At 59.8% G+C, this 27212-nt stretch overlaps 2 protein-coding genes across 2 annotated transcripts in view; both read left to right on the plus strand.

Annotated features, from left to right (window-relative positions):
• Positions 1-6359, plus strand: part of ATP2A3 (ATPase sarcoplasmic/endoplasmic reticulum Ca2+ transporting 3) — a 31410-nt gene extending 25051 nt beyond the window's left edge. The window contains exons 18-21 of the mRNA XM_055131375.1: positions 1149-1282; positions 2050-2167; positions 2640-2757; positions 5109-6359. Coding sequence (XP_054987350.1) covers positions 1149-1282; positions 2050-2167; positions 2640-2757; positions 5109-5128 — 390 coding nt within the window. The 3' untranslated portion in view covers positions 5129-6359. The remainder of the gene's footprint in view (positions 1-1148; positions 1283-2049; positions 2168-2639; positions 2758-5108) is intronic.
• Positions 6360-11913: 5554 nt separating this feature from the next.
• On the plus strand, positions 11914-26695 carry P2RX1 (purinergic receptor P2X 1). Its single transcript, XM_004604956.2, has 12 exons — positions 11914-12050; positions 19608-19755; positions 19987-20058; positions 20378-20447; positions 20628-20724; positions 20948-21028; positions 21229-21370; positions 23862-23989; positions 24317-24407; positions 25612-25677; positions 26352-26453; positions 26539-26695. Exons 1-12 carry the CDS (start codon positions 11914-11916, stop codon positions 26602-26604), a joined length of 1200 nt encoding a protein of 399 aa, XP_004605013.2. The 3' UTR covers positions 26605-26695.
• The last annotated feature ends 517 nt before the right edge of the window (positions 26696-27212 follow it).

The following is a 27212-nucleotide window of genomic DNA, read 5'->3' on the forward strand; positions in this document are numbered from 1 at the left end:
CTGTGCCCATGTGCAATGCTCCAAGTAAGACTGAAGTTTCCAAGTTTCCGTGAAAGGCCTGGGAGGCCTCTTATCTGAGCCGAATCTGTGAGCAGGATTTATGAGCAGGAAGAAAACTCCCCTGGGGCACTCGGCAGGCCTGCTTCCTTTTTTTGGTTTTGTTTTGTTTTTGCTTTGGAGCTGGGATGCTCAGGGATCTGTCCTGGCAACCCTGGGGGTACCCTATAGGATGTCGCTGGAGCCTCTGTGTTCTGGCCCCGGGACCTGCTTTATTTTATTTTTTTTTATTTTGCTTTTCGGGTCACATCCGGTGATGCACAGGGGTTATTCCTGGCTCTGCACTCAGGAATTACTCCTGGCGGTGCTCAGGGGACCATAGGGGATACTGGGAATCGACCCCTGGTCGGCCGCGTGCAAGGCAAACGCCCTACCCTCTGTGCTATTGCTCCAGCCCCAACCTGCTTTATTTATGGAACCACTAGTGCTTGTTACTCACAAGAACCCTGCTAATAAGCCAGCATCTGGCAGTTCATTAGTCCTTGTCAGAAGCAAACAAAAGCAGGTCTGGTGGAACTGAGTTTCGGCAGCAGAAGTAGTCTGATTGTTGTGGGGCGCGGGGAGCACCCCTTGCTGTATGTAGGGGATACTCCTGGCTCGTTGCTTGGTGGACTTTGTGGTTCTGGAATGGAACCTGTGACTTCCACATGGGGCCAAGCTTATGCCCCGCCCTTTGAGCCAGCTCCTTGCCCTTAGCAGAATCTGATTTTCTACCCAGGAGTAGGGCCTTCATCATCTACCCATTAATGGGGAATTTTACTCAAGCATTACTGGTTTTCACGTTTTCTTGGTGCTTCCGGCTAGTCAGAGCCCTTTCTGTGCTTCAGATTCTTAGTCAGCCTCTCCATCTGTGCTTCAGCATCCCCTGATATCTGCCCCCAGCCTGGTGCCCACTGCTCCCCTCTAATCCTATGCCCTGCCCAGAGCCATCTGCTACTCCCTAGCTCAGTGCCTGCACCCCTGCCCGGGTTCATTAGGGGTAACACTTTGCCTGCTGATGGTACTGAATCTTCAGATGTAGGCTGAGGGCAGACTGAGGTGTCCCTGTGCCACCCCTGGCTGCTCACCCCTGCTACTTCTCTCTGTCCTAGAGGAACTTCCTGAAGTGTTCCAGCGACAACCCGCTGTTTGCCGGCATCGACTGTGAGGTCTTCGAGTCCCGCTACCCCACTACCATGGCCTTGTCCGTGCTGGTGACCATTGAAATGTGCAACGCTCTCAACAGGTGAGCTGCGGAGGGCCGGGCTGAGGCTTAACACTGGGGGCTCAGGGCCGGAGCGACCACACAGCACTAGGAAACTGCCTTGCTACCAGGGTTCGATCCTTGGCATCCCAGATGGTCCCTCAAGCCCTCCAGGAGGGACCCCTGAGTGCTGTCCGGAGTGAGCCAAGTATACCCGGCTACGACAACTCAAAATCAAAGAAAGACTGGGGGTTTAGTGTCAGGTCGAAACCACAACTGGGGTCAGAAAGTGTCCAGATTTGAGGACTGGAGCAATAGCACAGCGAGTAGGGCGTTTGCCTTGTACGTGGCCGACCCGGGGTCGATTCCCAGCATCCCATATGGTACCCCGAGCACCGCCAGGAGTAATTCCTGAATGCATGAGCCAGGAATAACTCCTGTGCATCGCCGGATGTGACCCAAAAAGAAAAAAAAAAGTGCCCAGGTTTGTGGGTCTTAGGATCCAGGATTGGCTGTGAGGCTTGGGGGTTCAAGGATCTGGGATTGGGGTCTGAGAGTCAGAAGGATCCAGAAAGAGCTCAGAATTGGGACTCAGAAGACAGAGAGGACCCAGAGCCACATCTGAGGAGGTCAGAGAGGTCTGGTGGCCCTGCGGGGGTCAGAGGAAAGGGGTCCAGGTCTCAGCATGGTCCTCTGCGGGCAGTAGTACCACCCCATCCTTGACTGGCCCACGAAGGATGCCAGCCATCAGGCCTGCTGACGGGAGCCTGGCTCCCTTCCCACCGCTCCTCACCCTGTGCCCTTGGCAGCGTCTCGGAGAACCAGTCACTGCTGCGGATGCCACCGTGGCTCAACCCCTGGCTGCTGGCGGCCGTGGCCATGTCCATGGCACTGCACTTCCTCATCCTGCTGGTGCCACCCCTGCCTGTGAGTTGCTTGCCCCTTCCCCCACTAACTCAGCCCCCCACACCCCATACACACACACCACCCGCTGCACTTACCCACCTGGCTGATCGCTGGATATAAACTATGGCAGGGGTGGAGCGATAGGACAGCGCGTAGGGTGTTTGCTTTCATGCAGCTGACCCCGATTCAATCCCTGGCATCCCCTGGGTATGGTCCCCTGGGCCCATCAGGAGGGATTCCTGAGTGCAGAGCCAGAAGTAACCCCTGAGCATCACTGGGTGTGGCCCAAGATTAAAAAAGAAAAAAACCAAACTACTCGGTGGCCAGGGTCTGGGAATCAGGACACTTGTTCACGTGCCTGAGCAGACGTGGGCTGGCCACTATCCTCCAGGTGGGTCCCCTGAATCCAGCGCAGGCAGTCCCCCCTTTAGCCAGACCTCCACTCAGAATCCAGTGCGGGCAGCCCCCCTTTTAACCAGACCCCTCCCTACAGCTCATTTTCCAGGTGACCTCCCTGAGTGGGTACCAGTGGGTGGTGGTGCTCCAGATCTCTCTGCCTGTCATCCTGCTGGACGAGGCCTTCAAGTACCTGTCACGGAACTACCTGGAAGGTGAGGGGCGCCTGGACTTTTCGATTCAGCCCCCTCATCTGTCCAGGAACAGGGGGGTGGGGGTCAGGTCCCCAGTGGAGGGGGTGGTCTGGATGCAATCTGCAGGGGAGCACTGCGGGGGCCTCACTGTCTACTCAGCCCCACTGGACCCTCCTCTGCTCCTGGCTAGCTTCATCTGGGCATCTGCAGGTGTGAGGGGTCCCCGCTCACAGCCATCAGGCACTGCCTCGTGGGTGGACAACAGGGCTCTCCACACCTGTGTCCAGGGCTCTGTCTCTCCCTTCCCCAGCCAGGAGGATGCACCAGCAGGGCTGGGGTGGGAGAAGGTGGGGGAGAGCAGGGTGGGCCTGGCACTGGTCTGTCTGCCATGAAAGGGGCCATTCTGGAACCTTCTGGAAACTTCTGAAGGCTCGGGAGGCTCCTGACTGTTAGGGCTTCCCAGAGAGGGAGGAAGCAAGCGAGGCCCGCCAGCCGGGGCCTGGGAGTCTGAGCCCAGCACCATGACCCCCCCACTAACTCCAGACCCAGACGCCTATGAAGGGTCCCAGTAATAGCTGAGGCCTGTGTCGGGCGTCTGGGTCCTTGAGGGTCACCTCTGGCAGGAATGTATCCCAGCCCCAAGGGAGTGCCTGTGGTGGGGGCTATAAATAGAGCACGTGCCTGTCATTCCCGGTCCCCACCATCAGTCGGTCCCCATCTCCCACGCTGTGTAGCCCTCAGGGGGCCCGCTGAGCCTCAATCTTTTTCAAAAGGCATAAACAAGTTGGCCCCTGACTCCCGAGAGCAGCTGCCCACCACGGGTCCCTCGGGCGACAGGCGGAGGCACTCTGGCCCCCCGGGTGGCTGTGCTCCCATCCTTGTCACTCCCCTGGATACTGAGGGGGGGTTTGGACCCGGGGTCTTCCCCGAAGTGCCCTCCAGGAGTGCCCGCAGCCTGCCCGGCTGTGGCCGCAGCAGGGCCGAGTGCCCGGAGACGGAGCGGCATCCCTGCCCGCGCTCTCACCAGCCGGCCAGGCCCCAGCACCCGCTGAGAACGGCTGGGGCTGACCCTGGTGGCCAGCGCCTGCCTTGTGGCCACTGCGGCCAAGAGGGGCGGCTCATTTTCTCAAGGAGCCTTGAAAGTGAGAACGTTCCTGCCTGGAGCTGAAACTGCTCAGCCACTGGGGAAAAGCCCGGGTCTCTGGGTAGGCTTTGGAGGACCCCTGGCGGAACAGGACTTGGCGGGGGCTGGTTTCTGGAAGGGGCAGGAGGTGGGTGGAGAAAGGGGGCCCGCTGGAGAAGGCGCCCCTGAGAGGGCCAGAAGAAGTACGGCGTGGCAGGGCGTGTGCTGGGGGGCGGAGGTAAAGGATGCTGGCTGGACTTGATCCTCAGGGCACTGGGAGCCCCAGGAGGGGGGGGGGTGTGGGGAAGCACAGGACACGTGTAGGGAGCGGGAGGAACTCGACTCAAGCCGCCCCGAGCCGGTCAGCCGTGCTGAGCCACTCTGCACGTCCTGGGGCGTGAGCGTGAATGGGGTGCCGTGCTGTAGGGAGTGGCCCCAGGCCCACAGGATAGGCTTGGGCTGGGTGCCTGCACCCCACGGGAGGTGGGGTGCCGTGACGCGCAGGAAGCCCAGGTACTCTGGCCCGTGAGGCAGCCGGTGAGGGTGGGGGTGGAAGAGAGAGGGACCCCGCCGCAGTCTCACACCAGCTGTGGCCTTTTAGGGAAGTTTTGTTGGATCCTGATGCGCCTCGCTTTCCTGTGATTTATGGGGGAGAATTATGGACGCTGCTCTGCCCCTGGGGACGCGGGGGGGGGGCGTTGGTCTTACCCCACCTCCTGGCTCTGCCCAGGTGTGGCTGAGCTGCTGTCAGATGCAACCGTGGACTCGGCGACTGGGGGTGGGGATAGATAGGGGGGCTCGGGAGAGGAGGGGTGCCTGCATCTTTCTGGGGGAGTGGGGGTGGGGGAGCAGGATGCCAGGGGCCGGCGGTGGCAGTGAGGGCTGGAGAAGGATGGGAGAGAGGGTTGAGGCCCAGAGTCACTCTGTGGGCCTGGGCGGACGGGGTGCAGCCTGGCCCTGCCCAGGGTCCTGGGCTTCATGATGCCAGGTCTGTAGGTCTGCAAACTCCAGACCAAGAGGAGACAGTCCCCCTGGAGTTGGCTGGTCTGGGGGTGTGAATGAAGACACAGAATGAAGACACAACCCCCTCCCCACCAACTCACACACCCGCCCCCGGGGCTTGTGTCGGAAGCCAGCCGGGGCGTCTGGGCTTGGGAGGTGCAGCAGGTGGGGGTGCGGGAGGCCGGGAAGGAGTGAGGACAGGGCCAGATGACACGGCCTCACACACACTCTCGGGTCTCTCCTGCAGAGGAAAAGAAGCAGAAGTAAGCGCAGGGCCGCGTGGGTGCACCTGCTCCACCCGCCGCCTCTGCTTGCCCGCTCCTCACCCGGCCACGCTGAGCTCCAGACGGCCACCCCCAGCCTCGGCGTCTGGAGCCCCACTTCCGTCCATCCGGGGGTGTGCTGCGTGGGGGGGCTCCCCGGGAGACTTGGCCCCTGAAGTTCTGGCCCGGGAGCCCCGGCCCGGAGCTGAGCGACCGACCCAGAAGCCAGCAGCGACGGAGGTGCGGGCAGCGCCCAGCCTGCATGCCCAGAGCACATTCCAGGGCCAGGCTGTTCCCCCCGGGGACTGGCGTCACTGCCCTGACGGGGACTCGCAGGGGCCCCCCCGCAGCCTCTCTCGGGGCTCCTCCCAGGGTGCTCCGGACATCTGGGCCCAGCTGTGCAGCAGGCCCGCCAGCACGCTCCCCTCCACGCTGTTTCCACAGAGTCGGCCTGTTCCTGTTTATACGGGGTTGGGGGGTGGGGGGTGTGGAAGGTCAGAGAGGGACACGGGAGGAGGACAGGGTCTGCGAGAGGAGACGGCCTGCCTGCCCGACTCAGGGACCCGGTCTCTGCGTTCCACCCGCCTGCCAGACAGAGCTTGGGCTTGCCCTGAGGCCCTGCTCACACCTCCTTCCCCCCCAGCCCTGCTCCCCCTGCCCCCCGGGAGGCCACATCAGGGTCCCTGTGTCAGGGGCCAGTCAATGCTGAGTCCTGCGGACCACGGGCCTCCCACTACCCCCCTCCACTGTGACAAAAGGAAGTGATAAAGGATGGCTGACGTCATGGAAGGAGCCGTTGGTCTCCTGCCCTCCTCCGGCGGGGACGCGTGTCCATGTGGCTCGTGTCAGGGGACAGGAAAAGCGCTTGTCGTGAGTAGGAATGTTCCCTTAACTCAGCTTTTGCCTCTTTGGCAAAAAAACTAGTGTAGAAGAAAGCGGTGAATAAGTGAGCCCCCCCTCCTGGCCTCACCTAGAGACTGACCGGTGACGGTTTTCTACGTCAGTCGAGACTTGCGTCCCAGTCCTGGTCCCCACAACCCAAAGCCCCAGAACTGCCTGTCAACAAATAAACTCCCCATTCATTGTGGCCCCTCCCACCCATAGAAGGTTCCAGAGGATTGGTGGAGACTGTTTCTTTCCTGCTGGGGAAGGGGGTGGAGGTGGGGAGGGGTCCTTAGGGCTGGACCCCGTGCACACCTGCCGACATGCAGCCTGGTAGAGAAATAAAGGTTGAGTCCCTGGGGCCACGGGGTGTCTCTTTTCCTGGCTCCCTGGATGGTGTCCCCAGCACCAGCGTGCCTGCCTGGGGCCCCAGCCGCACCCCAGGAAGCTGGGCAAAGCACGGGGCTCCCACGTCACCCACCAGCCACAGTTCCTCCGTCTGTGAGACAAGATTCGGAGAGGCCTGACTTCCGAGGCCGCTGCTGCTGACTGGACGGTGCTGGGGTCTGTGCTTGTGGCACGCGCCCATCTCCAGGGCACCCGTGAGGAGACGGCCCTGAGCTGGGCCTGGCACTTGGCTCTCAGGCTGTAAACAGTTACAGAGGGGCCCTGAGCTCAGGGACTCCTGAGACTTCTGCCTCACCCAGAAATTTCTCGCAGTGTCCCTCCCTTGCTCAGACCCTGCTGACCCCTTTTGGGCCCTTCTAAGTCCAGCTCAGAGGCACCCCCAAGACCCTCTCTGAGGGCTCACTCTCCAGAAGCCTTTGTGTTTTCCTCTGGGAGCTAGGGGCTGGAGCTATAGTACAGCGGGTAGGGTGTTTGCCTTACACACAGTTGACCTGGGTTCGATCCCTGGCGTCCCATATGATCCCCTGAGTACCACCAGGAGTAATTCATGAGTGCAGAAGCAAGAGTAACCACTGAGCATCACTGCGTGTGACCCAAAAGAAAAAGAGAAAAAAAAAAACAACAGGTGGAACGAGCCTCATGCGGATCGAGCACCAAGGGTAAGCCATGCCCTGGGTCCCAGAGGCTGTTTGAGACTCACTCACGACTGCCCTGAAGATGGGGCTCTGGGCAGGGGAATGGCCTTTTCCATCCTGCAGCTGCTTGTCCTTCTCTGGAGAAAAGCCGGACTTCTACATCTCAGCTGCCACCCAGTAGGTATGGAAAGATTGTAGGTCAAAGGATGTAGCAACTATATAATTGGTAGCCCTTGGTGCAAAATAGACACGTGGAGATCTTTGTTCAAAAAGTGCAAGATTTGGGGCCAGGGATATAGATGCAAGGCTGGAGCACATATTTGCATATGGGAGGCCCAGGTTCAATCCCTAATGTGACACAGTTCCTGTGCACCACCAGGAGTGACCCTGACACCAAGGCAGAAGTTGGCACTGGGCACATGAAAGCAAACAAAGCATTTCATAATGGCCGGGAGACACGAGACGGGTTAAGGGTAAGGCTCCTGCCTTGGGGACTGGAACGACAGTACAGCAGGGAGGGCTTTTGCCTTGCACGCAGCCTTGTTCGACCCCCAGCATCCCATATGGTCTCCCCAGCACTGCCAGGAGTAATTCCTGAGTGCAGAGCCAGGAGTAACCCCTGAGCATCGCTGGGTGTGACCCAAAAAGCAAAGAAAAAAAAAAGGCTCCTGCCTTGCTCGTGGCTGGCCCTGGTTCAATCCTGGCAACACATATGGCTCCCCAAGCACCACCAGGACTGGTTCCGGGGCACAGTCAGGAACCCTGAGCACCCTGAAGTGTGACCCCAAACATTTCCCAACAGTGACACCAAATGCAGGGCCTGTGAGCACATGTGTGTGTGAGTTGTGGAGGCGGCATATTGATAGCCCTTGGGGACAGGACTCGCCTCCTGCTCACCATGGGGGCCGGCAGATTCTCCCTCCTGCAAGGCCCATATGGAAGAGCCGTCAACTAGGAAACTTCCTGTTGGGGCTGGTTCCCAAGGGGCCTCTACCAGCTGCCCAGTGGACATGAGGGCTGTTTCAGACACGAAGAGCCTATGGCCCGCCGAGAGGCTGACCACGTAGCTGGTCTCCTCCTGGTGGACAGGCAGGGCGCCGAGCTAAGACATGGGATGCCGCAGTCCCAGCTCTGGGCCGGGCATTTCGCTCCACCCCAGCCAGGCCTGCCGAAGTCCAGCCTTGTCCAGCGCACAGCATGGAGCCCTACAGGCCAAGATGGGGCGGCCAAGGTAAACAGAGGCTTCCTACCTCACAGCCGCTCGCCCAGGAGGGAATTCCGGGGCAAGCCTCGGCACACTTCTCACTGGCTGCGTGATAGCCGCTGCCAAGATGCCCATGGCCTCCCCGGCCCCTCCAGGGGCCAAAACTGCTCACACCACCGCCTCGCCGGGATCAGAGGGACCACGGGGAGCAACATGGGGAGAGATGGAGGAACAAACCCAGAAAATGAGACGGGGACATGTACACTCACAGACCCAGAGCCCAGGGGCCCCAGCTGCCAGCCCAGGGGCCCCTGGGGGAAAGGAGAAGCCTGGCAGCGTGTCCATGCAATGGAGCACCCCTCCGGTCACAGAAACGCACTTCCTGGGGCCAGGGAGAAGATGACAGCCCAGCCGCTGTGGGTCCACCTCCATGAAGCGAGTGAAGGCAAAGCTCACTGAGCAAATACCTGGGCACGGGGCAGGTGCAGGGGGAGATTTGCTGCGAAGGAAGGGGAGACAGCAGGAGAGGTGGATGCATTGATCGAGCTCAGCAAACCACCTATTATGGGTGCATTTCATAGTCCATAAATGACACCTCAGTAGAGTTTGACGGAAGGAAAGAAGGGCAGAGGGCAGGAGGCGGGCGGCCTGCAGCTCCTGCCTACCCCGGCTTCAGCTTAGCCGCAAGCAGGAAGGGTCAGTGCTTGAGGGGTGGGGCCCAGGCCTAGGCGTCCCCACTCTCCAGAGCAGGAAGTGGTCAGGGGACCAAGGGGAAGTGATGCAAAAAAATGGAGAAGCTGGGTGGCACATGGCGTGCCCCATATGTGCCCACAAACTCCCAGCAGTAAAGACCCAGTGCGTGGTCTGGGCAATGCTGGGAGCCAGGTCCTGCCCAGGGACCCCTGCTGACCCCTTCGGTATCTTCACACACTCGTTAGGCTGGCCCAGGGCGCTATTGTGACCGGGTCTGCAGGGCTGTGTTGTTGGTGTCTCCCCGGGAACCCAGGCAGGCTCAGAGTGTGTGGAGTGGGTGGGAATCAGAACTGTGGCTCTTGTGGCCCCGGGACCTGAGTGGCCAAGGAGACCGAGGGGCCTGTGCGGACCCCTTTGAGGGACTGGGCAGGCCTCCAGGACAGGCAAGGCCCCCTCCAAGCTCCCAGAGATGCTAAATTTAGCCTGGCAGGGAGGTTGGCCTGGGGCTGGGCACTTGGCAGCACTGCGTGTCTCCCTACAAGGTCTGGCCCAGCACCCGAGCCGGCCACCCGGCCTTTGGGCTTATAAGGCAGGTCTGGCAGCTTCGAGGGCTGCAGTCTTGGGGTGGCGCTGGGCCAAACTCTCAAACTTTGGGGAGCCTCCTTCCTGGCCACCAGCCGGCTGGGGAGCTACTGACGGTGTGACCTTGGGCCCCTTCCAGAGTCTCAGTTTCCTTTTCTGTACGATGGGAAATGCTGGCACACACCGCACACGGCTAGTGTGGATTCCAGGTGTGAAGGCCGTTTGTGTCCTCAGCCTACCCACGTGGCCCAGAGCAAAGCCAGGTGTCTGTCCCTTGGGGTGCTGGAGTGAGTGTCAGGAGGAAAAGCATGGAGTCCAGTTCAGAGAGATGCACTTCATTTATTTGCTTGTTTGGTCGGTTGGTGATGCACAGCCAGGACTACTCCAGGCTCTGCACTCAGGAGTTACTCCTGGTGGTGCTCAGGGGACCATGTAGGATGCTGGGAATTGAACCTGGTACAAGTCACGCATGCAAGGCAAGCGCTCTACCCTTATCCCAGGACCTCTATCCCTCCATCTCTCAGAGAGAGGCATCTTGGCACCAGCAAGGCGTCCACCTCACAGCTGGCCGCCCTCTTGCAGGTATTCACAAAGCACAAAATTGGGGTGGGGGGGTGTCAAGGCGATGGTGGCTTTTGTTTCTCTTGGGGGCCGTGGGGGTAGGTAGACTTGGCAGTTGATCAGCCCCGAATGAGGTCTTTCTCCACGCCCAGCTCCCTAGCCAGCACAGGGGCCCCCGGCAAGTCTGTTTGTCACCGGCACCCTCTGCCCATCAGCAGGTCCTGCTCCTCAGAGCGGGCAGCAGAGGAAATACCAGGTGGAGAGACAGACTTAGCCACGGGAGCTGTCCCCGACCCCCGTCCAGGGCCTCTCTCTGGGAGGGCTCTGCCGACACAGGCCGCACACACCCTTGTGTGTCTGGGGGCTGCTCTTCCACTGGCCCCAGGGGGCAGCCGGGAAGAGGACAGGCCCTTTGTCTTGGGCGCTGATAGGGCACAGGGATGCGACAGCCACAGCTCTGGTTTCCAGCAGCCCTGCGGGCCCGTGGCTCCCTCCCCAGGCTGCTGTCAGAGAGATGCTGATGCTGTGATTGGCCGCAACCCCGCCTGGCCAGCAGCTGTTTGATGGCGATTGTCTGCTGGGCCCAGGGGTTGTGGGGGCCATCTTGGGAGGGCGGGGGGGGGTGCGGGGGAGCCTCGCTCCACTCAGACAGGAAGTGGGGTTCCTAACGCGCCTCTGGCTGCCTGCCCAGAGCGACTTCCCGGCCACAGGCCTGTCAGGAAGGAGGCTCAGAGCAGCTCCTTCTGGGCAGTTTGCACAGGGGGGCTGTGGGGAGTCTGAATGACCTTCCCCCACCACTCCCCCCCTCAGACACAGCCGCCCGAGGGGCAGCCGGAGGGTGCCTTCGCCTCCAGTGCTTGAGGGAGCGTGGCAGCTCTCCCTCCTGGCTCTGAGCTCTGGTTCCTCCTCTGTAAGTGACAGGGGTGTAGCGGGGAGGATGACGGACAGGCTCTGGGGCTGGGGGCTCTCTGCCGAGGGGACCCAGGCTCAACAGTGGCCTCCGGTCCTTGTCCCAGGACCTCTACCCCCACTATCCAGGGGAAAGGGTGTCCCAGCTGAGTCCTGACAAGTGATAGATATGGCCCTGGTGTGTTGAGTCACCGCCTCCCTCTTTGCTCAGGAGAAGGACACAGGGCTGGGCGGGGACAGACGTGTGGAGGGTGGGGACGGTCCCTGGCTCCGCACTGAGGTTCACTGACACAGGCAGGCTGGGGGACAGGTGTGCAAGGATGGGGTGGGGGTCCTTGATGAGTTCAGGAAGTTCCGTGCTGGGCCCTCTGGGTCTCCTGGCTGCCCAGCCAAGACCCCTCCAGAGGCTGGGGGCTGCTGAGTGGGCAGTGTTCGAAGAAGGGGCTGAGGCCCAAGGTGGGTGCTCGGTGCTGGGCGAGGTCCCCACCCCTGCCCGGGCCTGTGCGTGCCCCTAGCTCAGCCGTGCAGGTCTGGGGGTGCTGATGACTTTATCTCTGCTCTGTGAGGAGTGGTCAGTGGTTTCCTGCCAACAGCTCCTGTTTCCGGAGGCCCAGCAGGGCCCAGGCGGAGCCAGGAGAGGCAGTGGGTCGGGCCTGGGTGGCCCCCCCAGCCCCGCCCCCAGCTATCTTTGGGAATTTATTTGTTCACAGGCGCTGCTGCCCGCAGTCCAACTGCCTGCCAGGGGCCTCGAGCGGCTCTGACCACCCAAAGGTTCTCCTGCCTGGCCAGGCGCCTGCAGCTGACCTCTGGCCTGGCCGCCCCCTCTGTGCTGCTTAGGGGGCAGCGGCACCTGGGGGGCTCCCTGGAGGAGGGTGCGCGCCCTGCACCTCCTGGGTCCTGAGGCAGCGCAGCAGCATGGCGCGGCGGCTGCAGGAGGAGCTGGCCGCCTTCTTCTTCGAGTATGACACTCCGCGGATGGTGCTGGTGCGCAACAAGAAGGTGGGCGTCATCTTCCGCCTCATCCAGCTCGTGGTGCTGGTCTACGTGGTGGGGTGAGTCTGCACCCGCCCCGGCCCCACCTGCGCCCACCCTCCACCCCCAGGGTGCCCCGTCCCTTCGTGGGGGTCTCCTTCAGACAGACCACGCACTGTCCAGATGGGACAGGCCAGATGCGGACATGGAAGCTGAGTGGGAAGAGCAGAGCCACCACCCCTGGGCTCCACGGGACATACTCCCCGGGAACTGTGTCCTCAGAGGGTGGAGACCAGGGGTCCCCTGGAGCCATAACCAGAGTCCTTCCACCTTGGACCTCAGGCCAAAGCAGGCCGCTTCTGGGATGAAGGTCACGCCCTCGGTAAGACTGAGAGGGCAGTGCCCCCGGGGTTGCTGAGACCCCCCCCCCATGCAGAGACCCTCAAATCCAGAATCCCCGTCCTTGTTCAAAGATGCCCCCTCTGGATAGTCCCCCATGTGGGGGAGGCAGAGGCAGCCCCAGGAGTCCAGGTAGGACCGGACGGGACATCCCATACTCTGGCCTTGGAGCGGTCTGGACCATGGGTGCCAGCGTGTAGGTGGGTAGAGGGTTGTGCCCGGCGAGGGTCATGCCTGTGGACCCCCTGAGGGCCCCTGGTACAAGGTGGGAGGCCTGGTGTCCATTCCCCAGGACTCTCACAGGGCTCCTCCTGCTGGGCTCTGCCTGACCCTCGACCTGCCTGCCTGCTGGTGTGACTGTCAGGGTTCTGGCCCTCTGGTTTCCATGTCCCCATTTTTGTTGTGGGACCAGAGCAAGAGAGCTGCCCAGCCCCGGCAGATTCCCCAGGATAGGGACCTATTCCCCAAATAGGGACCATGTGGTACTGCTCCCCCCTACGCCCCCAGACTCCTAGCAGCCTCCCTGACTCCCACCCCAGGTCCCAGAGCTGATCAGGTGGGACCTAGCCCCCTGACACTTTCAGCTCCTGTCTTCTGCTGTCTCTCTCTCGCTTGCTCTGTCTCTCTCTTGCTTGCTGTCTCTCTCTCTCTCTTGCTCTCTGTCTCTCTCTCACACGCATGCACACACACACGTATACACACACACGCACACACACACGTCTAACATGTGCACAGTCCAGGCATGGTGGGGAGGAGGGTGCTCATCAGGGTAGCAAACCCCGTAGCGAAACCCAGGTCCAGGTTCTGCCTTCTCCCATCGCACAGGCTCTGAAAACCTTTCTAAGGGGGCATAAGTCAAACCTCTATTCATCTCACTCCTCACCCTTCAGGGAAGAGAGCGGCTGCTTTCCGGAGGCAGCTGGGAGAGTGGGGGCCTCACTGTGGCCCCTTTGGCTCCCTATTTCTGTTGGCCCACCCTGGGGACAGTGCCTGGACTTTCCTGTGTGGGGGGAATCACAGAAAGATCAGACAGAAAGGGATAATGTCTGCCCCCCCCCAATACTCAAGCTTGTGCCTCGGGCTGCCACCCTGTCCTGGACACATCCTCCTGGGGCGGTCTCCCCACGCCTGCACTCTCCTTGCCGGCCAAAGACTGCATCCACTCACTGGTTTTGTTTGGACCTAAGAGGCAACATCAGGACTTGAATCCAGCTACGTGACTCCAAAGTCAGCCTTGATATCCAGGAAAGGAAACAGCGTCAGAGGCGGCCAGTGACCTGTCTGGATCCCATAGCAGGGGGAGGCAGTGTCCCCGCAGCTCTCCTAAAGCCCCAGCCTGCCTCCAGCGCAGACAGCAGCAGCTTAGAGCTGCAGCACCTGCTGTCTCTGGCGCCCTCCTGTGGCCACTTCTTAGAGTTGCACAGACCGCACCGCTGGGAGCCCTTAGAAGCTGGTGAAAGCCATAACCTGCCACCTCCGGTGGTCTCGTCTCTGTTCCACAGGGCTAAACAGAGGGAACCCCTCTAAAGACACTGTGTGAGGGGCCGGAGCGATAGCACAGCGGGTAGGGCGTTCGCCTTGCGCGCGGCCGACCCGGGGTTCAATCCCCGGCATCCCATATGGTCCCCCAAGCACCGCCAGGAGTAATTCCTGAGTACAAAGCCAGGAGTAACCACTGAGCATTGCTGGGTGTGACACAAAAAGAAAAAAATAAGACACTGTGTAGGGGCCAGAGTGACAGTACAGTCGGTAGAGCATTTATCTTGCATACAGCTGACCCAGTTCAACCCTCAGTACCTCATAGAGTCCCCTGGACCCACTAGGAGTGATTCCTGAGCACAGAGCCAGGAGTAAGCCCTGAGCACTACGGGTATAGCCCCCCAAAACACACAAACAAACAAAAAGACACTGCGTGCAGGTGCAATATTTCCCCTGAGGAAGGCAGCCTTTTTCTCAAGTGCCCAGCCCCAAGACCCCATCTGAATGCTGCTGGAGTGACCATCAGAGTCCTGGAGCCCTAAAGCAGACACAGTACAGGTGGAAGATGGACAGACACACAGACAGAACTAGACAGAGAGACAGACCTGGGAGCCTCAACCCCTGGGATGAGAAGAAGCCAGTCCCGAGATAGCACAGTCAGCAGCTTGCTTCAGAGACGGGCTAGAGCCAGCAGAGGTGGCAGGTGGACGCCAAGAGCCGCCTGCACAGGGAAACCTAGGCTGTGTCTCCAGTGGTCACCTTCTTGGAAAACTGGGGGGTGAGGGGGATGCAGGACTGAGGCCTTGGTGGATGCCTGCTGCTTTGCACTTGAAGTCAGATGGTTAATTTGCAGTTAGAACCATCCCCTGGGAAAGGATGACCTTTTCCTGCTGGGGATTCGTGGGAGCTGGGCCGTCACCCTGGACTAGCAGGTCCATACAAGGAGTGTGTGGGGACATGTCCCTGACTGTGGCGTTCAGGTCAGGGAGGAGAAAGGTGATGTGACTTCAGCAATAGGCAGGGCTGATTGGAAGGGAGCCCAGGCAGTCTTCCTGGAAGAGGTGAACAAAGACCTCAGAGGCCGTAGAGCAGGTAGGCCTGCACTTGGCTTTCTCCCAGGCCTCCCCAGACCCCATTCTAGTCTGCAGACACCCCCGCATGCTCATACAGGGATCTCAAAATCAGATAGCCTTGAGATCTCTAAAAAACCCAGTCAGGGATAAGGGTCGACACAAATTATCCTGGGAACGTTTCTGTAGCATCATGTGTGTTCCTGGCGCATGTCAGACTCCTTGGGACAGAATAGGGCACGAGAACCAGGAGCGGCTGAGGGAGAGGGAGAAGCTGGTCTGAAACAGCTGACAACTTTTCTTCCTGTGATAGATGTCCCACCAAAAGGCAGGTGGGGCTGTTGACTGCCCTATAGAACTAAAATCCCCATGTGGGTATCAGACCTGGCTGAACCTTCCAGGACGAGGGCACAGGAAGAGGCAGCCCCGTGGGGACATGACAAGATCAGGTTGTTCCCCTGGGGGTTCTGCGGCTGGTTGGGTTGTGGTTGCGCGTCCTCTCCAGAGGCCTCATTCCTGAGCGGGTCTGTCGTTTCACCAGCTCCCAGCGTTTCTGGCTCATGAGTGTCTCTTCCTGCAGGGTTTCAGCTGAAATCCCAGGTCCAGCTTGTGTCTTTACAGGGGTCCCAGCAGTGCTCAGCCTGCTGGTGTGAGCCTGCTGGTTGCAGCTTGGGTTAGCAAAACTCAGAGGACACCAGGGCTACAGCTGGTTGGTGGACAAGATGTGTTAGTGGGATCAAACTCAGAAACTCAGGGTTTAGTGTGTCATAGGCGTGTGCTCTGCCACTGGAGCTGTCTCCCTGCCCACATCCATCTCTTATATGGGATTAGGTCATGTGCCCACCTCAGAACCAATCATTGTGACCAAGGAAATGAGATTCTCTGAAGGACAGAGCCAGCTGTGCATTCACCCTGGCACTGGCTTTCCTGACGAAGATGATGTAATCAAAGGTCCTGGGGCAGGACAGGAGCAATGGAAGGACCTAGGGTTAGGCTGCAGGGTTGTGGGGAAACATGAAAGGATCCAGGGGAGAGGTGGAGGGGTGGGCAGGACCCCTGGTTCCAGCCTCAGACACCCATCTGGGCAACCCGGACTCTCTCTGTGGGCAGGGCTGAGTGCTGGACGGGTGTACAGGGGCGGGCTGGGAGCTGTGGCTCTGGGGTGTGAAGGCAGAGGCAGGGCAGCTGTGAAAGGGTGGCAGTGACGAGGCAGGAGCTTGGGCCAGACAGAGGCATTGAGCAGAGAGTCAGACGCTTCTGCTCGGCACTAATCCCCGGGGACACCAGGCCCACCAGCTGCAGGAGGGCATGGGGCAAAGCAGGGGAGAACTTTATTTTATTTTATTTTTTTGCTTTTTGGGTCACACCCAGCGATGCACAGGGGTCATTCCTGGCTCTGCACTCAGGAATTACCCCTGGCTGAGCTCAGGGGACCATATGGGATGCTGGGAATCGAACCCAGGTCGGCCTCGTGCAAGGCAAACATCCTACCTGCTGAGCTATCACTCCAGCCCCAAAGCAGGGGAGAACTTTTATTTCTCAAGAGCACGGGGACACGGAGTTTCGGGTGAAAGGAATGCCTCGAACAGAGGTCTAGGTCTCCTTCCAAAACCAAACAAAACCAGAAAAGAAAATCTTGGCCAACTCACCTTTCTGAGGACACACCAACAAACTTCTGAGCCATCACTCTGGACTCAGCTGCCCCTTGGCTTGGAGTCAGCCCCCGTGCCCGCCACAAGGCAGCTCTGCCCTGTGGCACATGCCCGTGTGACGCCTGCTAACACTGTGTGTCTCCGTGCCCGCCCTCACCCCCCACCCCGGGCCTCTGTCAGAGGCTGTATCTTCCCGGCTGCTTTGTCATCTTTTTCTCCCCATGGCAAACGCCTCTGAGCACTCAGGTAGAGGCCAAGAGGCAGAAGGACAGAAGGACCCGAAGACAGTCCACCAGTGGGCATGAAGGCCTGAGGGTGCCTGAGGCCAGAGGAGGGCACACAGGAGCAGGTTCTGAGGAGACTTGAGGCCTGTAGGTTGGTCAGGTTGTGTTTTAGCTCTGAGGGCTAATTCACCAGCGCTAATTCATGTCCCTATTCGAATATACAATCCAGGAGCCAGTGAGATAGCCCAGCAGGGAAGCGGTTTGTCCTGCATGTTTCTGACTCAGGCTTGATCCCTGGTATTCCATATGGTCCCCTGAGCACCACCAGGAGTGACCCCCTGAGTACAGAGCCAGGAGGAAGCCGTGAGCCCCATCAGTGTGACCCAACGACAAAACAAAGAGAAGTGGAGACAGAGAAGTGGAGACCGGGAAGCCGGGAGGTTTGTTTATCATGTGCATGCCGTGACCCAGGCGCTGCAGGAACTTCCTGAGAGCACTCTCGAGGGAACAGCGCCAGCAGTCACCTCCCCCCTCCTGGGGGCCCTCTCTGAGGACAGAGTGGAAGGAATGGGCAAGAGAGTTGCTGGGGTCCTAGGCATCCAGGCCCCACCGGAAGTGACTACAGGTCAGTGTGAGCATTGGGAGGGGCCGGCCTGGCCCCAGGGCTAAGGTCAAACCAGACTGGGTGTCCCCCCGAGAGTCCGGGGCTGACAGTCATCAGTGTTCCTGCTGCTCTGGGTCCTGCTGACACCCAACTCCAGACGGCTCAGTTAGGGACTGGGTCGGGTTCAGGACAGCCCACCAAGGCCAACCCTCCCGAGCCCCCCACCACCCCCCAATTCTCGCAGAGGAGAAGACTATCTGGGATAAAGCACAGCAGAGCCTGTGACCTTCCTGCACTCAGCTGGGGGGCGGGAGGTGTGACCCCCTGCAGGCTGAGCCACAGGCCTTCCTGGCAGTGTGAGATGGGCAGGACCCCATTCTCTTGCCAGGGCTGGAGGTGAGCGAGTGCAGCGGACAGCTGGTCTGGGGCAGGGGAGGGGGAGCACTTGGGCCTGTTGCTTCCCTGGGCTGAGAGCAAGGAGCCCCTCCCCGCAGCCTGAGGCTTCTGTCCCCATAACCGACTCTGGGCACAGAGAGGGGCTGGGCGCACGGCTTGTGCAGGTGGGCCAAGGGAGACAGGCAGCAGACACATGCACCTGGGCACCCACTCGTGGACGCTGCAAGACCGGACAAGGGCTGGAGCGATAGTGCAGCAGGAAGGGCGCTTGCCTCACAAATGACTGGCCTGGGCTAAGTCCCCAGCACCCCAGAAGGTCCCTGAGCCTTCCAGGAGTGAGTGGTCTCTGAGCACAGAGCCAGGAGTCAGCCCTGAACACTGCCATGTGTGGCCCCCAAATAAAACAAACTAAAAAACCTCACACACACACACACACACACACATACACACACACTCACATATATACTCCCACACTTATATACACATAAACACATACGCACAAACATACACACACAAGTACATATACTGCCCACTCTCATAATACATACACACATACACATACATACACATATGTACATGCACTCACATACTACACATACATACACATACTACACACATAACACTCACACACACATACATACACATAGACTCCTGTATACACAAACACACACTGTTATTCCAAATCTCCATGAAGGGGACCATACCCTAGGGAGAAGGATTTTTCAGGCCTCTCATTCATAAGCAACAGAACACAAAACCTGACCTGGCCTAAATGGAGTCAGAATATTCACTCACGTACCTAAAGTGTCCAGAAGTGGGTTTCCTGTGCTTCAGGTCTGGCTGGGTCTGGGTGCTCAGACAGCACAGTCCCTCTGGCCCTGGCCCTTACCTGCTGCTGTTCTCCTCTGCTTTCTCTGTGGGTCAGCCATGTAACTGACCAGCGTCCATCCTGCAGTCCGCGTATTCGGCCACTCATGAAGGGGTGTCTCTTTCCGGGTATTCTCAAGAAGAATCCTGGCCTCAGGGCTGACAGTCCCTGGCGATGCCTATGGCACTCCTCACTATTGCTAGATAATAGTGCACTGATTGGCCGCTTCAAGCATGTGCCCATCCCGGGGGCTCCGAGAGGAAAGCAGAGACCCCCAGAAGATGGTGGCTCTCGATGCCAGGAGAGGAAGACCAGGCCCTCACACAGCAGCGAGGCTCCAGCCTGAACCCCGGCATCAGGGTTTCCACTGGTGCCTGCAGCTGTGTCCTTCAGAAGGTCCCTTGTCCCCCTCGTTCCCACTAGACCCTCTTCCCCAGATCCCAGCTCAGCTGAGAGGCAGGCTGAGTGCCCATATAGCACTTCCTCCACCTGATTCCCCTGGCAAGTGCCTTCCCATGTCCACACTCATCTGGCATATTGGCTGTCTGTTCCTGCTTCATAGAGGAGGAAGTGGAGCCGGGGCATGGCGTGATGGACCCTGACTCAGCCTGCCAGCAGTGTGCCAGAGCTGAGACCCAGGCTGGCGGGCAGAAGGGCCTGGCTCTGCCCGCCTCGGGAGGAAGGGAAGGAGCAGGAGGAGGGAGGGGGTCCTGAAGCCTGTTCTCCAGGCCTCAGCAAGGCCAGCTCTGGAAGGGCCCTCAGGGGCCAGCTAGCTCACTGAGTGCCCTCCTGGGAATCCATGTGGGACCAGGCCAGTCCAGACCCGCCCGTGGGGAAGGGATGGGATGCACAGCCTGCAGGTGCTCCGGGCTGCAGGTGTCACACTGCCTCCCTGAGCGGCTCTTCTGCCCCTGCCAACCCCCCACCCCCCACCCTGCCTCACAGGTGGGTGTTCGTGTTTGAGAAGGGCTACCAGACCTCCAGCAGCCTCATCAGCAGCGTGTCGGTGAAGCTCAAGGGCCTGGCTGTCACACAGCTGCCAGGCCTGGACCCCCAGGTGTGGGACGTGGCCGACTACGTCTTCCCAGCTCAGGTGAGCTGACTCAGGAGATGCCTGTGGGCTCTGTCCCACCTCCCAGTGGCATCAGGCCAGGTCCAGGCCCTCTGGGGCAGAATATCACTCCACCCGGGCATCCTGTGCTCTGTGTGTGTGTAGGGGGGAGGGGGGCATCTCTTGTTGGGGCGGTGCTTGGGTTCTTGGGGCTATTTCCCAGATCACCCCCGACACACATCCCACCCCGCCTGCCCCTGGTCTGCCTTACAGGGGGACAGTTCCTTTGTGGTCATGACCAATTTCATCGCCACCCTCCAGCAGGCTCAAGGCTACTGTGGAGAGGTGAGAACTACTGCCTGCACCCCTCCTTGGACCCACGGGGCTGGGGGGACCATGGGAGAGGTGGCCTTGGAGGCGACTCAAGGTGGCTTCTGCGGGGTCACCAGGAGCACTTCAGACACTCACCCCGAGGCTCAGTCTGCCGTGGGCAGTGCAGAGCCTGGTGGGGGTGCTGATCCCTGTCCCCAGACCTGCCTGCTGATCCTGGCCGTGGGACAGCTGGACATGGCCCCTGGGGTCCTGGGAGGGATCTGGGGCAGAAAGCCCGTGAACAAGGGCAACCCCAGGACTCTTCTCAGGAAGCAGCTCTCCCTTCCCCCAGAATCCAGAAGGGGGCACGTGCACGGATGACAGCAACTGCACCCCGGGGAAGGCGGAGAGGAAGGCCCAAGGTGAGGCGGCCCCCTTCATCCCCCATCTTCCTGCTCCCCCTGCCAGCTGATCCCTGCTGTCCCCATGGTTTGGGGCTGCCCATTTCTCTTAGGTGCCCATCACTGGAGGCCTCTGGGAGTGGGGTCTGGAGGTGTCCCCCGCACCTGCTGGTCTGACAATAGGGGCTCCCCCTCACCCAGGCATCCGCACGGGCAAGTGTGTGTCCTTCAATGACACAGTGCAGACGTGTGAGATCTTCGGCTGGTGCCCTGTGGAGGTGGATGACAATGTCCCCCGGTAAGGCCCGTCCTTTGGGAGAGCACGGATCCCAGGCCGAGGGGCACCCAGACCCATGCCTTCACTTGCCAAGGTTCCCCCGAACTTGGGGGGCAAGCACAAGGCTCTATGTCAGGACACGCCTGCCTGCAACCTCGTTCCCTGCCCCACACACTGTGCCTCGCCTGGGCGGGCACTGCAGAGGCACCCAGGACCGTCCGTGAATGTGTGCCATGTCCTCCAGGCCTGCCCTTCTCCGTGAGGCTGAGAACTTCACTCTCTTCATCAAAAACAGCATCAGTTTTCCCCGCTTCAAGGTCAACAGGTGCGGTGGTGGTGGGGGGGGAGTCCCCATGGCTGCCCCGCATCCCCCTGGTGGCCTCCCTGCACACAGGCCCATGCGCCCAGGGCAGGAACCCCTGGTGGGGTTGGGGAGCCGTGAAAGGAGAGCCTGGGGGCACGGGCTCTGCTGGGGGGAACTCCCTGCTGGCACACTCCCGCCCTCAGAGTCCTCTGGCCCCACAGACGCAACCTGGTGGAGGAGGTGGACGCCCGCTACATGAAGACTTGTCTCTACGACAAGGTCTTGCACCCGCTCTGCCCCGTCTTCAGGCTCGGCTACGTGGTCCAGGAGTCAGGCCAGAATTTCAACACCCTGGCTGAAAAGGTGAGAGGCGGGGATGGTGGGGGCTGGGGGGAGGGGAGCTGGCGGGAGATTCCTGGAGCTCTGCCTGCCTCTTAGAGTCACACGTGGGCCTCTCTCCTCACCTGGGGCGGGATCCCGTGAGGTCAGGCCGAGGGTCTCACTCGCCTGGCCCTGGGTCTGGCACCGAGCAGGTATACAGAAAGAATGGATGTGGGCAAACACTATTGCCGGGTATCTTCTGGGGTCTCAGTGGTTGATTGGTTTGATTGTTTACTATCAGAGAAAGGCAGCTTGGACCCTGTAGCCCCTCAGCCGGCCCGGGACTGTAGAGCTTTCTCGAGGTTGAGATTTCACAGTTCTGAGATAAAGGCTGCTTTATAGAAAGGCCTCCCAAGCAGTGCTCTGGGAATCCGGGGCTATGCCTGACAGTTCTCAGCCAATCTGAGTTCTCAGCCAATCCAGGGATGCGCCTGGCAGTTCTCAGCCAATCCAGGGATGCGCCTGACAGTTCTCAGCCAATCCAGGGATGCGCCTGACAGTTCTCGGCCAACCAAGTCAGTGGCCTGATGTAAAGGCCCACTGATGAGGAATAGAGCCCTATGGTGCTGGGGACTACCCAGGCCACCCCAGTGGAGACTGGGGCCTTAGATCCCATGATCCATGAGGTGCCAGGGATCAAACCAGGGTTAGCGCATGCAAGGCATGCATCCCAACCCCAGTGCTCGCTCCCTGGACCTGAGAAGGGACACGTTTTAATTGAGCACACACTCGGTGGTGCTCGGAGACTATTGTCGGGTTTGCTCAAGGGTTGATCCTGAGGTCGTTTGGAAGAATATGTGATATCCAGGTGGGTCCAGAGGCAGCTGCATGCCAAGCAAGCACCTAACCAGCTATCCCGTCTCTGCGGCAACTTCCTGCTCGCCCTAAGGAGCAGTGTGTCCCCAGACATGTCTCTTGCCTTTGCTGTGCCCAAGTTTCTGCCCTGTGTTGTGGCAGCCACCCAGGCGGAGCGGGTGTGTGTAGGTGTGGGACCTTCTGCAGGGGCCAGTTCACAGATGGAAATCAGCCCTTTCTGGAGCTGCCACACAAACAACACATTTACATCACGTTTTTCCAGAGCAGGGGCAGTAGCTCATTCTGTGTGGGGTCAGAAACGCAGGCTCTGCTCTGTCCCAGCTCCTCGATCTCCTCGATCTCTGTCAGATCTCTGTCAGAGGCCCAAGTAGCTCCCACCTCAGCGCCTCCACACATCAATCAAGAAGCAGAATGTCTTTTGGGGACATGTAGGCCACTCCTGTCTTTGCTCAGGCCTTACTCCTGGCTCTGTGCTCAAGGATCACTCCCGTGCCTCAGGCAGCCCATGTGCTGGGGGCAAATCTAGGTGGCCACATGTGAGGCAAGTGCCATGCCCACTGTTCTATCTCTCAGCCCCAGATGAGATAAAAACCCTCCCCTTCCTCGATAGCACAGCCAGTAGAGCATTTGCCTTGCATGCAGCTGACCCGGGTTTGATTCCCAGCATCCCATATGGTCCCCCAAGCACTGCCAGGAGTGATTCCGAGTACAGAGCCAGGAGTAACCCCTGTGCATCACCAGGTGTGACCCAAAATTTTTAAAAAAAAGAATTCTTTAAGGGGCTGGAGCGATAGTACAACGGGTAGGGCATTTGCCTTGCATGCAGCAGACCCAGGTTCGATTCCCAGCATCCCATAAGGTCGGTCCCCCAACACCGCCAGGAGTAATTCCTGAGTGCAGAGCCAGGAGTAACCCCTGAGCGCTGAGTGTGACCCAAAAAGCAAAAATAAAATAAAATAAAATAAATTTTTTAAAGATCACCTTTAAAAATAAATAAATAAATAAATAAATAAATAAATAAATAAAACTCTCCCCTTCCTAAAATTCTCCCCGCCATGTCCATGATGGAGCTTCACCCCTTCCCACCCACCTGTCCCCGTCTTTGCCCCAGAGACTTTGGTTTGTTTGGGCTTTCTCTCCCCAACCCTCTCTCCACAGACTAACTCAGCCACCAGGTGCTTGTTCCCCAAGCTGGTAGCAGTGACAGGAGCCCCGAGGCAGGGGTGGCAGGGCCAAGAGGACTCTGGGCAGCCTCAGGTTTGGAGGAGGAGATGAGATGGGCTCATCAGGGGCCACACGCAAGCCTGATGCTTGAAAGTAACAAATGTTCCCATAGGACACAATACAAAGAGGGGGAAGAGGGCATCTTTTTAGCTTGGTGCAGGGGTAGGGGGTGGGCAAGCTCTGGGAGAATGAATCCAAGATGAGGTCCAGCTTCACAGAGATGCCGGGGTGCTGGGTGTGCAAAAGCCCTGGAGATGGAGGAGACCTGGGTCTTTGCTAAAAATGGTGAGAACCCTGTGTAGGGGGCCGGGGCGGGGCCAGGCAGCCTGGCAGGCTTCCACCCACAAGCTGCTTTCCGGGGTTGCTTCTCAAGCAAACATGTCCATCTGCAGGGCGGGAGTTTCTGGGTCTCACGGGCCCGTGTCTCCCACAGGGCGGGGTGGTGGGCATCACCATCGACTGGAACTGTGACCTGGACTGGCACGTGCGACACTGCAAACCCATCTACGAGTTCCACGGGCTGCACGAGGGCAAAAGCCTGTCTCAGGGCTTCAACTTCAGGTGCCTGCAGGCCCCCCACCCCCACACCCCTGTGCATCACCATCCACGCGGGCTCACGGGCTTCTCTACTCCCGGGTGGGCATGGGGGGGTCTGGGTCCCCTGCCCCCGCTCTCAGTACCCCCACCCAGGGGGCCCCTCGCCAGGCCTGGCTGCACAGGGGCCGGCAGCAGAGCGAGGGTGAAGGCCAGCCTTCCAGGAAGGGGGACTGAGATCCCGCCTGGGGCTCTCCCCTCAGATCATGGGGTGCTTGAGGCCCTATGGGGCTCCTGCCTCCATGGCACCCTGAGCTCTATCGCTCTCTCCTGTCACCTCACTCCTTTCCCAAGGTTTGCCAGGCACTTTGTGGAGAACAAGACCAACCACCGGCACCTCTACAAGGTGTTTGGGATCCGCTTCGACATCCTGGTGGATGGGAAGGTGGGTATTCAGAGCGAGGGGCAGTGTGGCACACAGCCCTGATCCTTTGGGTGCTCTGCTGGATGGAGTGTGACAGAGGCAGGAAGCTGAGCCTTCCGCCTTCCACCACCTCTCCCACTCTCTCCCACTCTCTCCCACTCTCTCCCACCCTCTCCCATCCTCTCACTCTCTCCCGCTCTCCTGTACTCTCCCACTCTCTCCCACCCTCTCCCGCTCTCTCCCACTCTCCCCCACTCTCTCCCACTCTCTCCCACCCTCTCCCACTCTCCCCCACCCTCTCCCGCTCTCTCCCACTCTCCCCCACTCTCTCCCACTCTCCCCCACTCTCTCCTGCTCTCTCCCACTCTCCCACTCTCCCCCACACTCCCCCACTCTCTCCTGCTGTCTCCCACTCTCCCACTCTCTCCCACTCTCCCACTCTCTCCCACCCTCTCCCGCTCTCCCCCACTCTCTCCCACTCTCTCTCGCTCTCCCCCACTCTCCCCCACTCTCTCCCACTACTCTCCCACTCTCTCCCACTCTCTCCCACTCTCCCTTACTCTCTCCCTTACTCTCCCACTCTCTCCCACTCTCTCCTACTCTCTCCCACTCTCCCACTCTCCCCCACTCTCCCCCACTCTCTCATGCTCTCTCCCACTCTCCCCCACTCTCCCCCACTCTCTCCCACTACTCTCCCACTCTCTCTCGCTCTCCCCCACTCTCTCCCACTCTCTCTCACTCTCACCCACTCTCTCCCACTCTCTCCCACTCTCTCGCTCTCCCCCACTCTCCCCCACTCTCTCCCACTCTCTCTCGCTCTCCCCCACTCTCTCCCACTCTCTCTCGCTCTCCCCCACTCTCCCCCACTCTCTCCCACTACTCTCCCGCTCTCTCCCACTCTCCCTTACTCTCCCACTCTCTCCCACTCTCTCCTACTCTCTCCCACTCTCTTCCACTCACTCCCAGTCTCTTCCACTCTCCCCTACTCTCTCCCACTCTCTTCCACTCTCTCCCGCTCTCTCCCTGTCCAGGGAGCCAGAGTCCAAGGCCACAGTTGGTCCCCAGGGAGCATGGAGCATGAGCAGCGAGCAGGGGGCAGCTAAGGGTGCACAGGGGCGGGTGTGTGTGGTGGGGGATGTGCCCTTGCTCCAGGCCTCACTCCAGGCCTTTCTGACCAGGTCCCCTCTGACCATGAACCCTTCTCTCCCTTGGGCCCTGCCACCAGGCTGGCAAGTTTGACATCATCCCCACCATGACCACCATTGGCTCTGGGATTGGCATCTTTGGGGTGGTAAGTATTGGAGCCAAGGGGTCTTTGTTGGGGTCTGTCCCACCTCTTCCATTTCTAACTAGTAGCAGCAGCCTCTGCCCCTGAACGTGACTGCATTTGGCCACATGCCTGGGCCCCTCAACCCTAGACCCAGAGTTGGGCTGCAGGAAGAGAGGCCCAGGATCAAGGCCTGACAGAGATGGGAGCGGGTAGTTTCGTTCCACTGAGGGGCTGTCAGGGGCTCATCCCTATTCCAGGACCAAGACTGGACAGGGTAGAATTCATCTAGGCCCCCACAGTGAGTTGGGACTGAAGTGTGATGGAGAGGGTTCTGGGTGGCCCCCAGATCTCCATGCTTGATCCTGGCCTCCCCACCTCCATGCTCCATCCTGGGCTCCCTGCCTTTATACCTGATCCCCAGCCTCCCTGCCTCCATGCCCACTTCCAGCCTCCCTGTCTCCATGCCCAATCCCAGCCTCTGCCTCCACACCTGCTCCTGGCCTCCCTGCCTCCATGCCTGCTTCCAGCCTCTCTGCCTCCATGCCCAATGCCAGCTTCCCTGCCTCTGTTCCCAATCCCGACCTCCCTGCCAACATGCCCGATCCTGGCCTCCCTGACTCTATGCCTGCTCTCAGCCTCCCCGCCTCTATGCCCAGCCCACCTCTCTGCCTGATCCCTGGCCTCCCTGCATCTAGGCCACGGTTCTCTGTGACCTGCTGCTGCTCCATATCCTGCCCAAGAGGCACTACTATAAACAGAAGAAGTTCAAGTATGCAGAGGACATGGGACCTGAGGCGGTAAGGCAACACTCTGACTCAGTCGTATGTCAGAGGGCCAGCTGCTCTGCTGGGTCTGACTTCTGTCCCCTTATTGCCTCCTCAGGGTGAGCGTGATCCTGGGGCCACCAGCTCAACTCTCGGCCTGCAGGAGAACATGAAGACATCCTGACCCCATGCCCCGGTCTCCTGACTGCACAGCCGGAGGCTTCCGGTGAGGGCCCGCTGGACACACAGCCAGGGCTCAGCCGGGCACACACCGCAAGGCAGCAGTGCAGAGTGGACACTGGCCACTCTGGACACCATTCTGGGCTCTGGCTCCATCTGCATCCTGCCAGGAGGCCTCACCCCAGATTCAGCCTCTCCTGGTCTGGGTGGGGCCCCTTCACACTCTGGGACCCGAGTCTTATGCTTCTCTCGGGCCCCTTTCCCAGCCCGCTGTCTTCACACCTGGGTTCTCCAACATGGCAGCCACTAACCATGGATGGGGAGTTCAATGCCTATCAGTTTGGATTCCTTAACATTAAAAATTTAGTTCCCCAATCTAGCCACATTACAGTTGCTGAGTAGAGGCGAGAGGCTAGAGGACAACATGGAACATATTCACCATCACAGAGGCCGCTGGTGGACAGCTTGGCTCAAACGCTGTTTCTTACTGGCTCAGTTTCCCTGGGGAGCTGGTCCACTGAGCAGGCCCCTGCAAGGCCTTCCTAACCGACTCGTCTGGGCAGACCGTGTGATCTGCTTGGCTCACAAACCCCTCCTGCCACTTGATGGACC

Source organism: Sorex araneus, chromosome 3 (genome assembly GCF_027595985.1).
Source record: "Sorex araneus isolate mSorAra2 chromosome 3, mSorAra2.pri, whole genome shotgun sequence".
In the NCBI taxonomy this organism is placed as follows: Eukaryota; Metazoa; Chordata; class Mammalia; order Eulipotyphla; family Soricidae; genus Sorex; species Sorex araneus.

Excerpts from the sequence above, each read along its gene's own strand:
- P2RX1 (XM_004604956.2), top strand. The coding sequence starts at position 11,914 with ATGGCGCGGCGGCTGCAGGAGGAGCTGGCCGCCTTCTTCTTCGAGTAT. Across the intron at positions 12,051-19,607 it reads GTGCTGGTCTACGTGGTGGG|GTGGGTGTTCGTGTTTGAGA; the intron begins GTGAGTCTGCAC and ends CCTGCCTCACAG. Across the intron at positions 21,371-23,861 it reads TCAACACCCTGGCTGAAAAG|GGCGGGGTGGTGGGCATCAC; the intron begins GTGAGAGGCGGG and ends TGTCTCCCACAG.